Below are 19,395 nucleotides of genomic sequence, written 5' to 3' on the forward strand. Positions count from 1 at the left end.
TGCTATGCCCAATAGAGGTTAACCTGACACTTTTTGGATGTGTGGTATTTGACTAGCTTCATCATATCTCTTTTTCAGTAGCAAACCAATTGTATGTCTATTGCATCACAGCAATTACATAGAGATATTTTCATTTAATTTTTGCATGTTTGTATATATATATATATCAGCCTATATATATGGGTTGAAGGATGTGGGCATAGGCCAAAGGAGAGGACAAAGTGGGAAGATTTTCTGGTTTGGATCAGAATAAAAGGAGTAGTGGTAGTGATGGGATGTATGTGGGAGGGGGAATCACTGTAAACAGAAGATACTGTGCGAGATACTGGTGGGAAGAGGAGCAGATATTTGACTAGAGAAGTAAAGAAAAGCAAGTAGAGCTAGAAAGATTGTGGAGACTGTGCAGAAGGGATGATTTCCGTTGAAGCCTTTGCCAGGGTGGGAGTTGAATGTTGTGTTGTGCCTTCCTCTTCTTAATCTTTCTCTTGAGAATTACAGCTGCTGTCAAAAGGTAGAAGAAACTTGGTGTCCCATATATTAACAAAATCAAAGAGTACTTGTTCTGCTTTGCCAGACTCCACTCTGAAAGCTGTTCACTGAGCCAAAAACCAGGCTCAGCATGCTTTGAAACCGTGTCAATGATAATCAGAAATTCTTCATTTCAAGAGCAGAAAGATTGCCTCATTACACAAAAGTATTCAACTTGCTGAAAACATTAGAGAACTTTACTGTTACAGACGCTGTGAAGTAAATAACATGGTGAAACTTACTTAGTAAACATTTACTTTATATTTCTACAAAATCATACAGAAGAAGCATTGTAGCCAGGGAAACCATACTTCAGATTGTTAAATGTCACTCACTTCCTTCCTTGCAGTGGAGAAAATAATCTGACTCCCTTGATTTAGCAGCAGATGTACAGATGTTTAAGATGTTTCCTTTAAGTTGTTATTGGGGAATTCAAGATAGTTTTGAGAATGAAGCCTCTGCATCTAAATAAGTTAAAATACCCTGTCAGAAGTGGTTCCATACTGAAATTTTGAAAACCCTTTGGAGAACTGATGAAGAAGTGAGAATAATTGCAGTCACAACATTTAGAAAGTGCAAAGTGGCTTGTTTGAAGTGAAATGCATAGCAATTCAAGGAATCTGAATCTTTTCCAAGAGAGACAGAAAAATTAAATATAACCTTGCATTAGAAACACCAGTGCGAAAGTCTGGCAACATTGTTCTTGATGCTTGCAATGAAAACCAAAGGTGGAAAACAATTGAGCATCAAATTATTAATGAAAATCAAGCTGGCTTTATTTAAGTTCAGATTAAAAAATTATATATTTTTTTAATTTTTTAATGTGTGGTGGTTTTACTCACCTGGCCATTTGAGCTCCACCATAACCACTCTCTCACGACGACTCCTCAAAGGCTAAGAGGGAGAAAATACGATGTAAAGAGCTCAACGATTGAGATAAGGACAGGGACATCACTTGACAGCTATTGTCACATCAAAACAAACACAGTATGGGGAGATTAATGTAAGGTATTATCTATTGCTAACAAACTAGAGCAATGAGAAACTGAAAAAGACAAAAACAAAACAAAAGCTAAAAACACCTTCCCCTACTTGACCTTCTTCTATGTCATTCTCCCGAGCAGCACGGGGAAATAGGGGAATATGGGGGTTGAGGTCAGTCTATAGCACTTTGTCTCCACTGCTTCTTCTCGGTCACTGATGATCTTTAAGTTCCCTTCCAATCTAAACTTTTCTCTGATTCTATAATGCTGCGATCTGCTCCTTCTTGGCTCCACCTTCTATCTTTGTCCCAAAAGGTTATGACATGGTAATGATGCAAAATATGCATGAATATGTAATGGAAAGAAAAGGAAGAGGTGATTGTTATCAAATTTGATACTTCTCAGTTTGATTACTTCTTTTCTAAGCATTTTTTACTTAGTGCAGAGAAATGACAGGCCTGTATGCAGCGAAGTAGTAAGAACTTGAGAGAGCCCCATGTCACGTTAAGTTTATCACAGTCTTGCCTGTCTCAGAGTCCTGCTAAGGGCTTTCACTGAGTTAGTCTTACAAAGTTGAAAGTATTTATAGTTCAACATTTGTCTGTTTCAGAGCCCTTCTAACAGCTTTCACTGAAATAGCTTCACAAAGTTGAAAGTATTTGCAGTCCAACCATGCCGATTTGAGAGGCCTGCTAGGACTTTCACTGAGACAGTTTCACAAAGTTGAATGTATTTAATAAGGCAATAGATATAACAGATTTGGAATTGTTGATAAATACATTACTACAATAGCGTAAATATATGATATTATTGCTAGCAAAATGCTATCCTCGGTATTCCTTACTGAAGGGTGAAGGCACAGAGCTTATACTAAGAAAGCTTCCTTGTCTGGGTGGAGGAGAAAGAGAAACTTCTTCTAGGTTTCCAATTTCTTCGTTCCTTCCTCCTCCTACCTCTTTTTTCCTCACTCTAGCTTCAGCTTCTTCTCTTTTTTCCTTCTTTTCCTTTTTTATATCCCAGCCTTATCTGTTCCCTTTCTGGGGTGACATTTAGCATGATTTGGGTGAAGAATTAAGTATTATAGTCATATATGTTTTGCGTGTACTTCTGTAAGCTCATTATCATGTTCAAGGGTGTGAACTTTAATATCTGTTTTTACACATAATGAAGCAAAAGGTTTCAGTTGGGCACCGTGGCCTTCAAGACTCTATTCTGCCACCAACACAACTCCCTCCTCCAGCAACCTCTGACACCAAGCTTGCAGACTTCCCTCCACAAAGTTTTTGTAACAGATAACATGAACAAGCTGCTCCATTCCCCTTTGCCCAAGGCTGGTGCCAGTGACACTAACAAGTCTGACTGTTCTCTACACCCCAGACAGACATACTGTGCTGGTATGGTCTTTCACGACTGGATGCAGACTTGTTTCTTCAAGATCCAGGCAATGGCTTTAGTATGGACTACTGGTTACACTTAGGGCTGTGATGCAGGTTTTGGAGAAAGAAAATGTCTCTAGGACTCAAGGGAAAATAAAACATCACTGACGCCATTATGTGAAACAACCTTCATATTTGCTGCAAAACTGAATGCAGTTAGAGCCAAAAAGCTTGTATATGTACCTGAAGGGTCTTCTGCAAAGAAAGAAAGAAATTGAAATAGGCAGCCTGCAGATTAAAATCCCTGGAGAGTACTTGGCTCTTTCAATCGACTGCTGAAAGAGCAGAAAAAGCTGATGTTATATGATATTATTAGAGAAGAATATACAATAACAAAATGTCAAGGCTGGATAGTATCGTCAATGAAGTATGAAAGAAACAATAGAAACTGGAGGGGGAGTAGAGTTTTGCTAAAAGAAATCAGTTCTCCACTGTGTTGTCAACGAAACATTTATGTCTGTGGAAGCAACCCTCTATTCACCTTATTCATTAGGATAAAAATATGACTTGAGTTGCATTTAATATAATATGTCATAGTAACATTCCCAGCTCATGCAGTGACAATCATTAATGATCCTGCAGCTCTCAATATAAAGACATGTTAACCGTCAAATCATTGTCCAAATTACTTTCAAAATGGCATTCTACCTGCGGATGGAATTGAACAGGGTTTTTCGATATGAACTAGGAATAAATTTGATGTTTAGGTTGATGTTGAGGAAATATTCACTATTTAGGGAATATGTTTTTTCCCCTGTGAATTAATGAACATAAAATTGGACAGTTCACCTAACCTCTAGGTTCCAAGAAGTTACCTGGCCAATGAAACTCATATTCCTGTTTATTAGGAGTATTTTGGAGGAAATAAAAACAATTGGGAAGGATGAGCAATGAAAAATCAAGGTGGAAGTAAAGAAAACTAAGGAGGGGATATTTGTTAATATGTAACTCTATTAGTTATGTAGTGGTATGTATTATTATTTTTTTTTTTCTTTTTTTTTTTTTTTTTAATTAGGAAAAATGAAATGTGTTTATAAAAAGAGAGCTTTTTTCCCCTGCAGGTACTCAATTGTAAGCCAGCAGCCTTCAATTCTTGACCTTCTATTTAGACACTTAGTTCAGCTTCCTACTTTGTTTACAAATTTAAGTGCATGTGTAAGAAGGTGTTTTCCTTGTGCCAGCTGCCAGATGTTTTAGATGTTAGGTATTTTCATTTCCTCTTCTAGCAATTGGAAAACATAATAATAGAAACTTGCTCCCAGTACTTTAGTGTTTTTATACTTCTGCATTTAATGTAAGGAATGTGGATATACCGAAGTAAATGTAAATATTTTGAGTAAATTAAATATAAATTAAATAATGTGAAAATTTAATCTGATTCTAAGCTATTTTAACCACTGTAGCCTGTAGCCCTGCAACTATGGGCTGGTTATCTACTGTTTATGTTACTGGCTGGTATAATTAATTTAGCCTAATTAATAGGCTCAAAGCATATTAGGTCTTTCTAGCTATATTTTTAACATAGCAATAAATAGCAGTCAACAAAATATCTTTCATCCTACTCCCTCCTTGTTTAAGAAAATTAATGTGCACAATATCATATTTAACGTCTTTATTTCTAAAATAAACAGTACTAGACATACAAATGTTGTTAGGTGATAATTCAGCATCTTATCTTAAATGAGGGGAAATTTCCCACTAGCACTTCACATTTTAGCTGATTACCTTTGCTTAGGTTGTAAGAGGAATTGAGCCTAATCTGTCTGCCTGTATCCAAAGTGCAGGTAGAAAATCACTACAGAATTCAACCAATAAAAACTTGTTTGTCTATCCACACCTCGCTTACTAGGATAAAAAGAAGTCGCAAAAAAATGGTATTAGCTGTAGTTTATGATTCTCCCCAGGGATGGGAGCTAAGAGAACATGGGACAGAGACACAAGACACTTGCAGCCTTCAAAGCTATGGGGGCAGCAAACAGTAGAGAATGTGCCAGATAAATTAAAACAATAACAAACATGAAAACAATAATCAAATGTCTCAGTTGATAACTGCAAGTATTAGTAATCAGTAAGAACAATTAACTAAACAAAAAACATGTGAAATACAATTATAAATAACCACCTGGATTTTATTCAACTGTGTTAGGAAGTAGATCTAATGCATTTTAAGTAGGCATTTCCATTCTTTGTCAGTGAGTGAGATAAGAAATGTGAGGGAAAATTAATCTAAGATGGTGGAAGGTAAAAGTTGAAAGGTCATTTAATGTGTCTGATATTTTTTCTTACCAAAAACAATTTTAATTTTGCTGGCTTTGATGGTTTGAAGCAATTTTACTTGCAGGAAGTGTGTGTATCAAACAAATAAACAAAACCCACCTCTTCATGGTGTTAAATAATATAGAAATTACAGAAGTCACACCAGTCCAAAAGCACATAGGGAAACCCTGCACACTCTGAGTGAAGAACCAGAGTACTTGGACTTGTGAATTCTTGACTTTCATTTCTACCTTTGAGAAAATCACTTCCCCTTCTTTTTTCACTCTCCTTGGTATAACAGGATAATAATATTTAAGCATAATATTTCATACAAATATATTGTGCAGATCCAGTAATAAATCTATTTACAGCCCTTTGATTATCTTCAGTATATCAAAATGTCACTCCTGAGCTTGCTTGCTGCACTTATTTAATTTCCTACTTGTACTCAACTTCTAGATTATAAAATTATACCTTGTGGCATAATTCATATTACAACTAAAACTATCATCCCAAAAGTAAGATCAACACTCATCCACTACTCCTTAGCAAAAACTATAAAGTACCCATATTGTCTTTTCTTTTTGTATGTTATTATAAAGATTTATTTAGTCTCTAGCTGTAATATCCACTGAAGGTTTTCTCTGTCAGTATTAACTTCTTGGATCAATAAATTACGATAGTGATCTCCAGAGAAGTCAATGCCTGCCAACTATCCTTGTGGTGTTTACCCTTGTAGAAAAACACTTGTAGCAAATTAAATTGGCTTCTGTCTGTGAGTGATATATAGCACACAGTCCATATTTTATGGTACAATTAACTAAGGTTGATACACAGGCCTCTTGCTAGAGAAGATCAGATTAAATACAAGGTTCTAAAGTGAGAAAAGTCCCAGTTTATGTGATGAGGTGAATCTATTTTCATTTAAAGAACAATTACTGAAGACTTAAGGATGACTCTTGATTTTAAAAGAGCGTGGTCTTAATAATGTGCATTTGTATATTCTTGATCTACTGTATTGCTTGAAAAACATTGTCTGCATTCTCTTAGAGAACCAGTATACATTATTATGAAACGCTGTACTTTGAGACAGGTAAACACAAGTAGAAGAAAGCAAAACAATGCCAAGCTTGCAACTACTTCAAAGCAGATCCATAAATAGCTTCTTTCATCTAGCTAAACTGGTGTGATTCTGTCCTCAAGAGGATCCCAACCCTCAGTCACCAAACAAGACACACACGTGGGAAACGTTTGTTCTCATAGACTTCTTTTCCTCCTTTGTTTGCTTAATTCTCAAGAAATTTCCTGAGAGTTAATCACTTTTTCGAATATTTATCTCTGGAGATAAATGATTAACACAGCCTAGCGGTGACTCTGGGCTGGCTATTCACTTGCACAATGAGGATGATATATATTTACAGCTCAAGTAATAGGAAGAAAGCATGGGCATTGATCACTGAAAATGTGGAACAGTTAGCAAAATTGTTATCCATTTGCTGGATTTTAACACCCTGCTCCAAATTAAAAATTGTGTAAAAACACTGAAAGATTATGAGACTGTTTTTGACACAGGCAAGACACTTTTCTTAGCTGTTCTTTTGAGAAATAGTTGAATTGCTTGATATTCAGATATCTATCTGTTAAAAAATGGAGTTTAGGTATTTAAAGGTTTGCAAAATTCCGTGCCATCCAGGATAATCAGGAGTTTCCAGCAGTAAAGGGAAAAGGATAAGTCTGCAAAATCTGTGTGGTTATGCAGTGCATTGAAAGTGTATATAAAGAATGTTATGGTTGCAGAGCAAGGTACTGCAAAATTAGAAAATGTCCTAATTTCCCTGATTTTGCCTAATACATATAATTATGATACAAATGATGTTTAATATCAACTCTGACTTAAAAGACATTACTATATCCAAATGGTGTAACATTTTCTTCTTGATTTATACATGAAATATATCAAAATTAAGACATACAGCCTGCTTTTATGAGAACAGAATGGGCTTAGGAAATGTCATATTAAAGGTCTTCATTGGATGAATTCCTCACAGTGGTAATTTTTTTGGTTATGAGAAGCTTTAGACTGCAAAGTGTGATTAAGAGAAATACCCCATGGTCAGCAAATTTAGGTGGGAGGTGTTACATGTTTTGAAATGGTTAATGTTTCCCTTCAGGAGGACAAGCTGACAACACCTCTCAAAGCAGTGATTATTTTGGAAGTGTGTTATTTTGTTTTGTTTCATTTTAATAGCTCAAGAAACAACAACAATTTTGATGCTGTCTCACTCAATTCTCTGCTATAACAAACTGTGTTAATGCCACTGGATTTAATTAATTTGCACTGACAGAGAGGCTGTTCTGCATTCCTTAGAGAGGAAAATAACTGAAGTTGCTGTAGGGGTCACCGAGGGTACGTAAACGTGGACAGCTGCAGTCACACACAGGCTCTTCTGACAGTGCTCCAAACTGGCCGAACTCGAAGCAGCTGCAGTTCAGGAGCTATATAAGTCACTATGCCCATACTAATGTAACCTGCCTCGTGGCAGCCCTGTTAGTGCAGGCATGGTGCCACATCAACATGGTGTCCAGACCTGGGCTGGCTTGTGTCCAGTCAGCAGGAGGAACTGACGTTCCCCTGAGGCCACCATGTGGACGTGTCCTGAGAATTCTTGTCAAAGCCACCTTGGCATCCTTGGTGTTTTTTGACCTTGCTTAGATTCCAGCTATCGGTGAAGAATTTGCAGCTCGTGTAGAGTATGGGGACCAATGTGTTTTGCAGATTTTCATACTGAGACTGTTTCAATGTTTGTTTAAAAGAATGGACTGTCTTTCTGCTCACTTCTAATTGGAAATTAGTGTGCTTGATTTAGTTTGGAAAACAGCTACTTTTTTTTTTTTTTTTTTTTTTTTTTTTTTTTTCCCCAAATTCTGTGTAAATTAAAAGACAAGCTGTCCTTAGCTGAACTGTCTGTCTTTAAGACAGAACATTCTCAAGGAGGAGGTCTCTAGTTTTGACTGCACTTTGAATTTAATCTAAAAGAGCCATGCTTCCTTTCTGTTTAGTAAATATTGTCAGTCATTTTCCTTGATGATCAAGGGCAGGAGTCTAAGTGTTAATATTTGTAACTTTACTGAAACCAAAGCAATGGATTCAGCAAATATACTGGCTTTCTGATATGTTATAATCTTCCTCATTCCCCAAAAACCTCTGGTGTGTTGCACAGATTTTAAAGTGTGTCTCTCTCTCTTTTATGAATAATCACCATGTGATTATTTCTCTTAAGAAATAGTCTCTTATTTCTCTTAAGAGATATTTCTCTTAAGAGATAGTATCTTTCCTTCTTTACTTATATCCCTTTTATTCAACAACTGTTGTCTTTTCTTTTAGGCATAATATAACTGACACAGACCTAATTAAACTACATGATTTTCTCAATAGGTATTAACTTTGAAGTTTGTGCTTTCTATTACAGATCTAACATAGGGATTTGGTATCCAAAATTTTGTTAATTTTTCATCCTTTACCAGTTGGTTGAATAAAATACAGTATCTCTGCATACAATTTTTCTGATTCCTACACAGTTATAACTTCACAGGTGTGTTCTTCACTTGCAGAATTTGTGCTTATCAAAAGAGTCCCATCATAGATTTATAGTGATGTGAAACCAGATACATGATTAACTAATTGCATAAGCTGAATTCATTAAATCATCGTGCCTTGCAAAGCCACAGTGTGAAAAAATATATATTTTTCTGGCTGCCCTTGGAAATATGTTTTTTGTAGTCTCTATTGCATCTTTTCTTTTTTTGTCCTTTTTTTTTTTTTGTTTCTTATTAAAGTTTTTCCTTTCATTTTAGCAATCAAGAATTTGTTTCACAAGAAGTATTATATATTCTACTGTTCTCCAGAACACTCTTGTATCATATGTGCATTTTCTTAAATTAGATTTTGTTCTTCTGTCATTATTACCATTCCAAATTCAAAAGAGTTTCCACAGTCACTTATTTTCACACCTGTCTCATCTATAAAAAATGATGACTATGTTAGCCAACAGGTTACTAAAATATCACCCAAATAAGACTGGGTTTTTATATCAGTCTTTTAGTCGTTTTGTCCTGATACATCAATTGAGGTATAATGACTTATACTAGTTATTAACATTGCTGTTCACTGTTCCTTTTCGTATATTAGTGCTCAGTTATAAGATATATTTACTCATGTGAAAGGGATCTTTTTTTTAAAAAACAAAACAAAACAAAAAACATCGATTCAAATACTTTCCTGCAATATATTTTCATGGTAATTTTACCTTTAGTATCAGACCATTGAATTAAATAAATAAAATATATTGTATATTGTTGTTTGTTTTGTATGAAAGCATTTTTTGTTCTCATATATCATATTTTCTTTTGTAGATGCGTTATGTTTACATATTTGTGCATGTGGCTCAGTCTTTGAATGGAGTGTTAATTCAAAATGAAATATTCAGTACTTACCCATTTGTGAAATACTTAATTTTTTTAACTAATTATTGATAAATATAGTACAGACGAGAATTGACAAGATTTGTCAATCTTGTTCTGTTGGATTTTCAGTGCTGTTTTTGAGCTCTTTTTTTCCCCCAAATACAAGAAGGTGTCTCCAACATTCTACTGCAAATGCAAACTCATGTATGCTTTTCTTTCAGAGTACAGACATGAGTCCGGCTAGTAGCACCACCTCACTCCCTGTTAGCCCTCTTCCTGAGGAGCCGTTACTCTTCAAGGTACAGTTAATTCATTTTATAATAAATACTGTATTTGCACTTTGGCTGTCCATGCTATCTGATGCACTATAAAGTGCTATTACTACTGCTTCCTTTTTTTTAAATTACTCTGATGTAAGCAGATGTCAGGTCTTATGTATCACAATACCATGCAGATTTTAATAAGTAACTAGAAGAAAATATTCTTGGTTTTGAGAGGATTATTCTTCCAGTAACAAAAGAGGCTACAGCTATTAACTGTTGTTTAAGAAAAAGAAGACTATATTTTTATACGTCTCATCTGCTAGTGATTCATTCTGATATATGCATTTCTATATATGTGTGTATCTCATTTTCTTTAACACATTTCTCTTTTGTATTGCATTTGAACTACATGTTTTAAAGAAACAATTACTGCAAAGATACAAGAGATGTTAAAGATACCTCAATGTACAGTTTCAGTGTAAATCCAGTGTAAGCCACAGGCTTGTAATTTTAGTTAATTTTAATAATAAATGAGGGGGTAATATCCACAGCTTTGTAAGGTTTCAGCTGTGAGGAAAAGGTGCCCTGTGTCATTTTTCCATTTCACTTCTTTGGTATCCAGCAGCCCAGGGACATGGAATGGCTTTAGACAGAGCCTGACTCTGTACAAGAACTTCTGAGGCTACCCGTGTGTTCAGAGCAGTGCTGCTGCTGCAAGCCAAGTGGTTTCATTGCCAGTTTTTGACTGAGACAAGGAAGAGGGGACTTGGGTTTTCAGCACCAGTGTCTCAAATGTGTGGCATATAATGGTCAAAGCTACATTTAAAAAAGCATCCCTTTCAAAATTTCCCATATCTCCAGTAAGTTCCTCCCTACTGGATAAGAGCAGGTAGTAGCTTGAGCTGTCTACAATGTCTTTGTGATGACACTGAATTAAGACTGAGGAAGTTGAATTAATCAATTTTCATAATCTTGGATGTGTGCCTCTCCAGCACACATCTCCAGTGCAGGAAATACCAGCTTCCTCCCAGCCTGCCCAGGCCCATAAAAACAAAAAAAATAAAAGTTCTTCTCATTTCTTATGACCTGTCTCACCTGCACTGTCCCCTTAATGTCCTACTTCCAGTTGCTGTGCCCACTCAGTTTCCCATATCTCTTTTCAAGTTCCTCCCTCCCCCCGTTTTTCCCATTTTTTTTCTGTGTTTTTGGAAGAGTTACTATTCATAACCAACTAGCTAGTCAGATGAATCCTGTTACTGGAAAGGTTAAGGACATGGCTTGCTCAGTGGTTTAATGAGTAGGTATACACATGGGGTCTTCGTGGCCAACTATCCACAGATTTCTCCCTCTTCTTCAAGTGTTCAATATTTTCAAGATCCTTGTCTCTCAGTCAGATTTGGCTGAAATTGAGTCTCTTGTTGCCAAGATACTAGAGTGCATACTTTTTTTTTTTTTTTTTCCCCTTGAGAAATCACATGAAAAATACATTGAAAAGTGCTGAGCGTTCTAAGGCAGATCCTGTAGTTATCATTTCTCCCTCTGCCTGGGAAATCTGTAAGATACTTCACAGACAGAGTAAGGGGCTGTTCAACTTATATAAAGCTGTAAGAGGTAAGAAAATCTAGACTGAAATAGTAAACTCTCATGTTTAAATTCTCAGCTGAAGTAAGACAGCATTGGTCTGTTCGCATCAGGAGATTTCTGACAAATACATCATAGTGCCTTTATTTGCTTTTAGAGGAAATCATGCTTGTATAGCTGAAAATGGGTTGTAAATGGCTTCTTTGAAGTGGAATAGTTGCTCTAATAAAAAATAAGGCATTTCTACATATTAAAAGTCCCCTTTCATTTTTTACGTTAGAAAATGTTACAAGAAACAAGAAAGGGAAAAAAAAATGTCAGAAAGCTTTATTTATTCTTTAATTTTAAATCAATTTTCAAAATGGGATACATTTTACATTTTCCTATGGAATTTAAGTGAATTGCAGGCCAGACTAAGAGAAAGTCAAATACATCTCAAAGCCAATGCCTTTAAATAGAAGTAAAAGTAATTTAAAATGTAACTGTTTCTGTTATTCCTTCCTGGCTCACTCCAGAAGAGCAATATTGCTCCAGTAGTAATATGAATGACTGGTTTTACAAGCCATAAGCTTTTCCAAAAAACGTCAGTCTGTAATATTGGCCTTTGATGATAGGGTGATGCATTTCCCTTAGCAACATGATAATAACCCTTCCCAACTTCTTGCTGTATGAAATGAAAAGATTAAAAACAAACAAACAAACAAAAAATCCATTCTGTGATTCTGAAAACACAGGTGTAATGAAGCAGGGCAGTATAAACTCTGCATATCTTTGGGCTAGTTGAAGATCTCTACGCTAATGAGCTTTTGTATTAGACTGTGAAAAGAATACAAGCCCCTATTCTCAATCGTACCTGCTTCTATAGCAAGAAAGAGAACTGTCCCTTCTTGGATTTTATCCATTTATCTTTGAAAGATTGCATTTCTGTATAAAGAAAGAATGCAAATCCTGCCATCATACCCTTATTACATCCAACTTTACCAAAGCAGATGCTTATGATTTTTAAACCAACAGGATATGTGCTCTATAAATATGAAGGAGGACTTAAGCTTCTTCAAAAACATTTTAAGATATTGAATTTAATCCAAGGAAAGTGGGAAGCATGATGCCCATGGGAGTGCTTGCATGTTGCAACTCAGTTCTAGTGACAGTGAACTCAGGTACTGTTTTCACATTACATTGTGCATGCTATGACATGCAATACTGCCAGAAAGATCCAAACCATGTGAGACCATACTCTGAAATACTTAGAGGGAAGTCTTTTCCAGTACAGTAGCAGATGCTCCACCTGTATCCGTTGTATACCATTAGTTGTAAAGAATAATTGTTATGTTCATGTTAAGTACCAATGGAGGACTGTAAGTGATATGTATCAAAAGGAATAGAAAGAATATGAGTAAGAAATAAAACTAGCCAACCCCATCACTATTTAAACCTAACCCCCTGAGAAAATGAAAACATAAAAGTATTTTAAATGCCATTCAGCAGCCTTCACTCCGTAACTGTTGCAAATAGTGATATACTAATGGAAGCTGGTTTTGCTTGAGGAAAGAGCAACTTTGCACAGTTGCCAAAAGTACAGCCAATTCTTCTTGTGGCTTCAGATTTCTTTCTCCCTCTTTAGTTAGTGACACACTTGCATTTGGAGCAGCCTTCCATAGCTGTGCTCTTTAAAAGCTTAGAGAAAAATTCTGTTCAGACATTCATGCATACAGTGTGTTTTTGGAAAGCTTTTCTAAACCATTTTTTGATGAAACACTCAAAGTTACCTCTTTTCTGTGAGGGTTATTTTGATGTGAAATTTCAGCTTTTAATCCTTTGCTGTCTTCTGTGGTTAAAGTTATTAAAAAACAAAACAAAAACCCACAAATCTTTCCCTATATTATGAGAAAAATTTATTCTCTCACAAAAGAACATATTTTTTGTTGTTGGTGGTTTTGTACTTAAACATTGTAGTAGGGAATTATCTTCCTTTGAACAGGGTTTTATCCTTCTGTTGCTCTATAATATTCCTTGAAGAATTAGAACCTTACCTTGGGGAAAAAAAAAAAAAAAAAAAAAAAGAAGTGATGTCACAGTTGAAAAATTTCCAAGTTAAGAATCTGAAATACAGCAGAACAGAATGATATTTGTCATGCAACCTTAACTCAAGTGTCCTTCTATGCTATAGCAACAATACTGTAGCTGGCTCAAATGTGAGAGACTTTTAATTATGACTACTTATATCTGTGTTCATAATCTGTAATTAAAAATAATGCTGCCTTTCATTTTGAAAACCAGTGAAGGAGCGGAGGTATTTCTGAAAGGTTAGCTTACAAAGCAATGTGTCATCCACTTTTGAGAACCTGTTTCTTTCTCCTAGTCACTATATCATGCTTTTTTATAATTGTATTTCATTATTTTAAAAATATTCTAAAAATATTTCATTATTTTAATAATATTCTGCAGTATAGTGGCATGAACTTTTAAGAAGACAGCCCTTTAGTCCATAAGATATCTTATAATGCCTTATTAAACATCTGTTATTAAGAGCAACAGTCTCACTGGTTGTTAGCCACAACCACACTGCAAATGCTAACCATAATAATTATTATAGAAATGTTTAATTGTATTTGAATTCCACAATTAATCTCAACCATGCTTTACTAATTGATATTAAACATAAGAAAAAACAAAACAAAACAAAAACGTACTTTTTGCTTTGAGGAAGCTGAGAATTTTCTTCAGCATTTATCATCTTAAAGCATTGTGATTTCTGTAATTAATATTCTTGAAGCTAATTCCCTGAGTAAGAAATGGAAGTGCCAACATGAGTAGTAAAAGCTAACAATCCTTAGCAGTTACCATTGCTGTAGGTCTGGTAAGGTACAGGTCGATGTTAAATTAGGTCAATGCTATAATTCATCCAATCATCCCATAGCTCTAGAGGCTCTGTGACCCAGATCTTTGAAATAATGGGCATGACTCTTGCAGCTTGTGATATTTGTGTATACAACTCTATCAGGAGGTACAATTTATTTCCTGTCAGTTATCAGACTAATATTTTTAGTGCAGGTGTTTGGAATAATCAGACAGTCACCATAAGATTCACCTCTTATGCAAATTAATTTATCTTTCAGCGTGTGACTTGTCTAGCTGTAGAATAAGGTCTTGTCCTAATCTGAAGTTAGTCAGCAAAGTTGACAACAAATTGGGTTTATACTTCATAAGGCTACGCTAGTTGACACAGACCCCTTTAAGCACTCTGCCTTAAATACAGTTTCCAATATTTTTAGTATTTGCTGGCACTTTGGAAAATACCATTTTAATGTATCGTTTCTTTTCATTTTCAAATCACATTTAGAAATAATCACATGGGCGTTATGACTCATGAGCGGATACAAAACAGGTTTCAGTAACTCTTAGTCATGGGCTGGAGACTATTAGCTCGTGTCCCTCTTGTTCTACCCCCCTCTCTGAGTTTCTCTCTCCTCTGAGCAGCAATGGGAGCTTTGAAGCATCTAGGTATTTGCTTTTGCTTTTTGTTTGTTTGTTTATTTGTTTTGTTTTTCTTCTGTTACAAAACTGTTTTCAGTATTTCTACTAAAGTAAAGAGAATTATAAAAGCGTGACTCACTCAATCCCACCTCCCCCAATCTGTATGCCCTGATCTCTGGTTTATTTTAAACCAGTCTCTCATCTTCAGTAGATTAATTCCTCCTACTCTTTGCTTTTATTTCCTGTATTGGTACTCCCTCTCTATAAGTCTCCTCATGTCTTATTTGTGTAGCTCAGATTATCAAATGGCTTTTTGCCTTTGACAAAAGGTTCCAATTGTAACTTACAATTTCTGAGTGTGATGGGTTGACCTTGGCTGGTTGCCAGGTGTCCACCCAGCCACTGTCTCAATTCCCTTCCTCAGCAGAACAGATGGAGAAAATGAGGTGAAAAACTTGTAGGTCAAGATAAGGTCAGGAAGATCTCTTCAATTACTGTCTTGGGCAAAACAAACTTGACCTGGGAGATATTTATTTAATTTATTGCCAATCAATGTTAAAAGTAGACAAAGATATAGGAAAAAAAAAAAAAAAAAAAAAAACACCTTCCCCGGCACACTCCCCTTCTATCCCAGGCAACTTGAATGAAGGGCAATGAAGGTACAACTTCACTCCTTCTAGCCCAGTTCTTACGTCTGCTGCCCTGCTCAGTGTAGGAGTTTGCAGTTTTTGAAAGGAGGGGTTATGGAAGGTACTGTATGATCTGAAGATACTGCTGTACAACTTCAGGAATACTCTATGTGATTTAATCATTCAACATTCATGCAACATAAATAATTTCCTAGTGTCACCAATATAATGACTGAAAGAATTGTAAATGAAACTAGGAACTGCACCTGTATTGCCAGATCTCTTTCCTCTTCCTTCTCTCTATCTATGCCTTGATCATAACTGCCTTTCTTTCCCAAATTTTGTGAACGTGTTAGGTTTTTTTTTAGTACTTTTTCCTTAATTTATCAAAATTTTCTTCATAAAATGAGGGTCAGTGCAAGATTTCAAAGCATTGATAAACATTGGCTATGTCACAATTGATGCTCTTAATGCATCGTCAATTATTTTCTCTGCCAGCCACATATAGAAATAGGATATTTCTTACTAAAATCTCCAAAAGCTACCAGAAATGCAAATAATGATTCAACCACTAGAATGATATTTCAACCATAGGCATGCAGAATGATCATCGTTATTTTTTTTAGTTAACAGTATTTCCAGTAAACCATGAAAATGAGTATGTTTAGTACTACAAGGGTAAATAATAGGTCAATTCGGATTTATTCCTTTGGGTAGATATGCTATCGTATATTGAATTCTGATACATACCTACAGGGTAAGATTCCTGCTGAGTAAAAAGATCAAAAAAGATCAGAAAGTCATAATATCTGTAATATTACAGGTTGCTGAAAACATGTTATCACTAAGACAATGTAGAAAAATTTTCTTGACTCTCCATGGGAGAGCAAAAAATTTTTGGAGTTGTATTGTCATCAATGAGATCAATGAGAGAAAACTGGAGTGTTTCCATATATTTCCTTCATTGTAACTAAAATTTAGGACTATTGAAAATAGCAGAATACATTTATTGAAATTTACAGTTTCTGATATATATTGGATTCAACAGACATTTTCTCCCTAAAATAAATTAAACAAGCTCATGGACTTGAAAACAACATTTGAACATCTCAGATGAGTATTTTAACAGTAGCTGGTGGTTTCTCCCTCTTTTTTTTTTTTTTTTTTTTTTTCTTTTTTTCTTTTCCTGGCTACTGATTGTATTTTCCATTCCTAAAACCTCTGTAAGAGACTTGCATGGAAACCAACATGTGTCTGAGAAAAGTTATGGCTTTGTCAAATAAATTTCCTAATGAAAAACATCCGGTAAAAACTTATTTGATTGTTCTATTAAAATGGGTATAAACATTCCCACAATCTAAATTAGTAACAATAATGACCCACTGGCAAGTTTTCAAACATAATTCTTTACTGGGGGAATTACAGGGTTGTCATTTTGAAATTCTTATCAAGTTGGATGTCTGAAAAGTACAACACTAAAAATAAACGACTGGTGTCAAAAATGCTCTCATAGAACTTAAAAATACAGATATTTCAGTAGGCAATTTAGACAGCCATTACAGAGAGTGGGATATATTGTTAATTTTAATCACCTGAAATTAAGGGCAAATTTAAATTGCTGAAATATAAACACCTTGTGCTGCTTAAGAAACCCAGCTATATTCTGGCTTTCCTTCAGCTGCCTCCCTGGTAGAGCAGGCAATATATATATATATATATATATATATATATATATATATATATATATATTGCAATGTGATGAATGCTTTTTTTTTTTTTTTTTTCTTCCCCTCTCCCTTTTCTTTTTTATGTTTATGTTGCTGTTCTCACTTTTGGGTCTGTTCCTTTGTTTGTTCTGTATCTCTTCATAATCTCTAATCTTGTGTTTGAGTCTAGTGTTTATGTTGGGATATTTAATTTTCCCGAGGAAACTATATAGGAGAACTTTATCATGTGGTACCACTGAACCATGTGATTTGCAATTTTTGGTTGTGACTTTTCCAAGTACTCTTTGCTTCTCCACCAACCCTGTGCATGGCTGGGTCGTGTTAGTACTAGTTCAGTATTAGTATTAACAAAAAAAAAATCGATATTTAAATATTGGAAATATAACATGGTTATAGTATAACTGGGGTAAGTTTTTTGTTTCTGAAATGTGAGATGTACTCTGATTTTAAACTGTATTATCTTCATTCCATTTATTCTATGCCCTTCTCCTTGTTTCCAGTACAGTTCAATAAGTTGATAATTATCTATAAATGAAATAAATGTCAGTGACCTTTTCATACCTCAAGTTTCCTTTTGTCCCTAAATCCTAAAAGCATAGGATAAGTAAAAGAATGTTAATCTCTTAAAGAGTTCTTAAATATGTTGGAGTGAAACAGATTATTCTAGTAGTCTAGGAAAACTATATCTCCTGACATATGTAGGATAAGAAAACTATTTGGGCTTCTTTATTTATAAGACATCAGTGGGACTGCTGAAGAGTATTGGGGATGGAGGCAGTGGAGAGCAATTGTCATTTATTTCTCTTTAGAATGTCAAAAGGCTATACCCTTTAGGCTGTTGGTGTGTTGCATTAACAGTGTTGGAAATACAGAATCATAAACAATCCTGCATTGGAAGGGTCCCACAAGGATCACAGGGAAGTCCTACTCCTGGCTTCATGCAGGACTACCCAAAAATTAGACGACGTGTCTGACAGTGTTACACAAATGCTTCTTGTACTCCAGCAGAACTGATACCTTGACGACTTCCATGGGCAGCCTGTTCCAGTGCCAAACCACCCTCACAGTGGAGAATCTTTTCCTGATATCCAATCTGAATCTTCCCTGATGCAGCTTCATGACTTTCCTTCAGGTCCTGCTGTTGTCACCAGAGAGCAGAGCTCAGTACCTCCTGTTCTGCTCCCCCTCGTGAGGAAACTGTAGGCTGCCATGAGGTCTCCCCTCAGTCTCTTCTCTAAGATGAACAAACCAAGTAACCTCAGACCCTCCTCATACTTCTTGCTCTCTAGACCATTCCCTATCTTTGTAGAAGGTCATCCCAGCTCAGCCAAATTGGCCTTCTGCCCTGCCTGCTCAGCTTGTGGCATTTCAGAATAGCCTTCTCCTGTGCTCTTAGGAGGAGCAAGCATTTAAAAAGTGACCAGCACTGATGTACCCTAAGACCTTCAAAAGCAGAATCCCAAGGGACTTCACTAACTAGTTCCCTCAGCAGCCTGAATTGTGCTATCCCCAAATCCAGAGTTGAAGTTTTGGTGGCAGTTTTCTACCTATTACCAAAGATTTTAAACTCGATTACTTCATGGCTACTGTGGCCAGGATGACCACTAATCACCACTGCACCCACAAGACCTTCTCTGTTTACAAGCAACAAATCTAGGACAGCATCTTTCCTAGTCAGCTCCCATAGTACCTGTACCAAGAAGCTATCATTAACATGCCTCAGGAATTTCCTGGACCTGTTTTTATCAGCTGTTTGGTATTCCCAAAACTATCGTACCTCTCCCTTACATACAGCACCGCCCTGTCTGTCCCTTCTGAAGGGCCTAGAACCATCCATCACAGTACACCACTCGCAGGACTTCCCATCAAGTTTTGCTTAAGCCCATCGTGTCATGGCTCTGTTATTGAGCTGAAGCTTCTACCTCCTCTTGCTTATTCCTCATGCTGTGTGCATTGGTGTAGAAACATTTCAAATGTGCTCCACTGTATCCCTCATGTCATGGAGCAGATTGAAGGACCATGCTGGCATATTGTCTGTTGAATATTGGCAT

The 19,395-nt window shown here is 35.8% G+C and overlaps 1 protein-coding gene across 6 annotated transcripts in view; it reads left to right on the plus strand.

The window, feature by feature from the left end:
- Positions 1 to 19,395, plus strand: part of CCSER1 (coiled-coil serine rich protein 1) — a 695,877-nt gene that overhangs the window by 367,148 nt on the left and 309,334 nt on the right. For all 6 annotated transcript variants that reach the window (XM_084516947.1, XM_084516950.1, XM_084516951.1 and 3 more), the window contains one exon: positions 9,889 to 9,966. In XM_084516947.1, coding sequence (XP_084373073.1) covers positions 9,889 to 9,966 — 78 coding nt within the window. The remainder of the gene's footprint in view (positions 1 to 9,888; positions 9,967 to 19,395) is intronic.

Source organism: Aythya ferina (assembly GCF_964211825.1).
Source record: "Aythya ferina genome assembly, chromosome: 4".
NCBI classification, from domain to species: domain Eukaryota; kingdom Metazoa; phylum Chordata; class Aves; order Anseriformes; family Anatidae; genus Aythya; species Aythya ferina.